Here is a 2,721-nt window from a genome sequence, read left to right as displayed (position 1 = left end):
CCAACTCTATTATTTTCACTACTCAAAAAAAGATTGCCTTGAGCACATGGAAAAAATTGGAGAAGATGATGAAATTGATAAGAAAATAGAAAAATACCAAAAAAAGATATAGAAAATTTTAGTAAATTTTCTTTCAGCTTAAGTAGAAAATGAAATTTTCGATGTTTTGGATTTCAATTTTCTTGATTATCTCTCTTAGGCTAGTGACATACCAAGTCATGCAGATAAACATGCACACCAATTTGAGCAAACAATATTAAAACAAGGGCGCTGACAGAGTTACAAGGACTTGTTACCAATGTCCTCGTTTGAACTGGCCCATAAATTTTGTTTATCAAAAGCTTGCTCAAAAATTAAAATCCTTATCAAATTTTACTTATTTTATTTATATTTTTTAATTACATACACATTGCCTCTTCTATTTTTTTTCTCAAATTCCTATTGTTTTGATAAGTCTTTAACGCAACGAGAAGGGCTAGCAATCGCAATTGAAATTTTTACTTATTTTATTTATATTTTTAATTTTACATACAAATCGCCTCTACCATTTTCCTTCTCAACTTCAAATTATTATTATAAGTCTTCAAACGCAACGCAATGAGATGGACTGGAAATCGCAAGCCGAGAGCAACCACAGAGAGAAGCCAGCTAACAAGCTTCCACCTGCCAAAGAGGACAAGGATAGATAATGCTGCCAAGAGCAAGTTTGAGCAGCAGGAAAATGAAGGTAAGCGTCCTTCCCTGCCACCTCTACCCTTAGAGCTCTCCGTTGAGGAGATAAGAGGCTTATGGAAAAAAGCCATGACACACTTACACGAAGGGGGACACAAAAGGTTTTTGGGGTGTGGCGAGTGTGGAGCTTGTCCACATGGGGTAGGGGACGTCTTCGAGGGCTTTGTCATGGTGCAAAGCCCTTACATCGTACCGCATAGGATGCGAAGAGAGGAAAAAATGTTTACTGTTTACATTTGTATAACTAAGAAGTGGGTGAGGGAGAACCCTACTTCGCGGCTTGTGTTGAACGAATCGGCGACAGAAGTTCACAACAAGCCTATTTTCTTTTGTATAGTGGGTTCGAGTGATTATCACAAGCACGATAGGGATAGTAAAGTTTTCAGGTTTTATTCAGACTGCTTACGCTCGTCTCTTTTTCACGGGATGCATGTAATGATGATGGGAGATGGAGATCAATTTACGATCATCGACTTGGTGGAGAATGATTGCCAGATATTTGACAAGATGAAGACAACCATAGATGCGTTCAAGGACTTGTACGACAAAACCATCGCATCTCGAAGATTCCAACATTCAAAGAGAGTCGCGTCAAACCGCTAGGATACCTACTAGGCATGGTGCTTTTTGTGTCAAAGGTTAATCTATGTTGGTATGTCTTGTATCGAGGCTTGTTTCCTCAAAACCCTTTTGAATGCTTTGATGAGTAAGAGGTGAACTTTGTGTCGTGTTGGTCTTGTGAGATTGCCAATTTATCAATATTATGCTACTTGTGAAAAATTGTTTGGCAGAGCCAAGAGCGGCTGCAAGATGAGTTTGAAGTCTAGGATTTACTCTTTCATGTTTTATACCACTAGTGAAATAGTAAACAAGATTCTAGCAACGACAAGCATCTTGGAAAGAAAAAAAAAGGAGAAAAAAGGAACAGGCCTGAAGTAACTATCTGAGACATGTTTTTTTGTGGAGCAATGTGAACTCTTTGTTATTCATGCTTGTTTTGGCAAAGATTTTTCACCTTCTGGCAGGTTGGAAGCACGTGCTCTTCTACAATTGGTGAATGGTCTCTCTTTTGTGCAGGTTTTAAGAGTGCCTTGGAAATGGTAATAGCCCTCTTCTGTGTATGTGCTATTACCCTCATGCCTCGAGAGATCATAGGAACTGTCCATTTTATGAGCCTTGCGTACTCACTATGAGTGTGGGAACTGAAATGTCCTTTCTAGATAATATCTTATCTGAATGATGCATGGACCAATCACTGCTTCAAATTCGGATTTGTCTCTCTGCCTGCTCTCCCTCTTGAATGGGCCAGTATTGGTGCAACAACAATACTTACAGACATGAGCACATGTTGTGCACTGGTGTGGTGACACTCTTATGGATATGTTATGCTTTTTGCTTGTGTTGACCATGGACATTTTGCCAACCAGCTGACTAAAAGATCTTTGAGTACTTTGTGATGCTCTGCAAGTGCTCTTGATGATGTTAACACATTTAGGTCAAGCTTACCTTGTGTGTCCAGGTGACTGATTATGTCCGAAGATTCGTGAATTATGTCTAGCTTGCTTGGTCTTGTGCTCGACGTGTTGTAAAGGAGAAATTTGTGTGCTTCGTTCTCGGATGCAAATTTGGCCATTTGTTTTGCACTGTATGAAAAATTTCTACGTCGATCATTGACGTTTTCCCAACCTGATTACTAAAAGATAATTTTTGATACTAAAAACTGCACGCTCGCTGCTGCTAGCACCCCCACCCCTGCGCCATCGCTCCCCCCCCCCCCCCCCCCCCCCCCCCCCCCGCTGCCCTCTCGAGCTGCCACCCCCCTGCCCGCCTTATCCGCTGCCACCCGCCGCCCGCTGCCTTTTCCAGCGCACCCCCCCCCCCCCCCCCCCCCCCCCTCTCTCGCTCCGGTCTTCGCTCGCAAAATCCCCCCCCCCCCGCCGTTCTCTTCGCTCTCCGCCTCTTTCCTGAAGATTCCCTGCAATTGGCTCT

General features: G+C 42.4%; 1 protein-coding gene across 2 annotated transcripts; it reads left to right on the top strand.

The window, feature by feature from the left end:
- Positions 1-582: 582 nt before the first annotated feature.
- On the top strand, positions 583-1,460 carry LOC147429697 (uncharacterized). Of its 2 annotated transcripts, none has more exons than XM_086495395.1 (2): positions 583-727; positions 1,181-1,460. In XM_086495395.1, the coding sequence occupies exons 1-2, from the start codon at positions 598-600 to the stop codon at positions 1,333-1,335; spliced, it is 285 nt and encodes a 94-aa protein (XP_086351521.1). In that variant the 5' UTR covers positions 583-597; the 3' UTR covers positions 1,336-1,460. The 2 variants fall into 2 exon arrangements, 1 of the variants encoding a protein (XP_086351521.1); XR_015185822.1 differs by having other exon boundaries at positions 609-727; positions 1,130-1,266.
- Positions 1,461-2,721: the final 1,261 nt, after the last annotated feature.

The sequence above is a fragment of the Adiantum capillus-veneris genome, chromosome 22 (assembly GCF_014529385.1).
Source record: "Adiantum capillus-veneris isolate H3 chromosome 22, ASM1452938v2, whole genome shotgun sequence".
Taxonomy (NCBI): domain Eukaryota; kingdom Viridiplantae; phylum Streptophyta; class Polypodiopsida; order Polypodiales; family Pteridaceae; genus Adiantum; species Adiantum capillus-veneris.
This window is presented reverse-complemented; position numbering and strand designations above follow the sequence as displayed.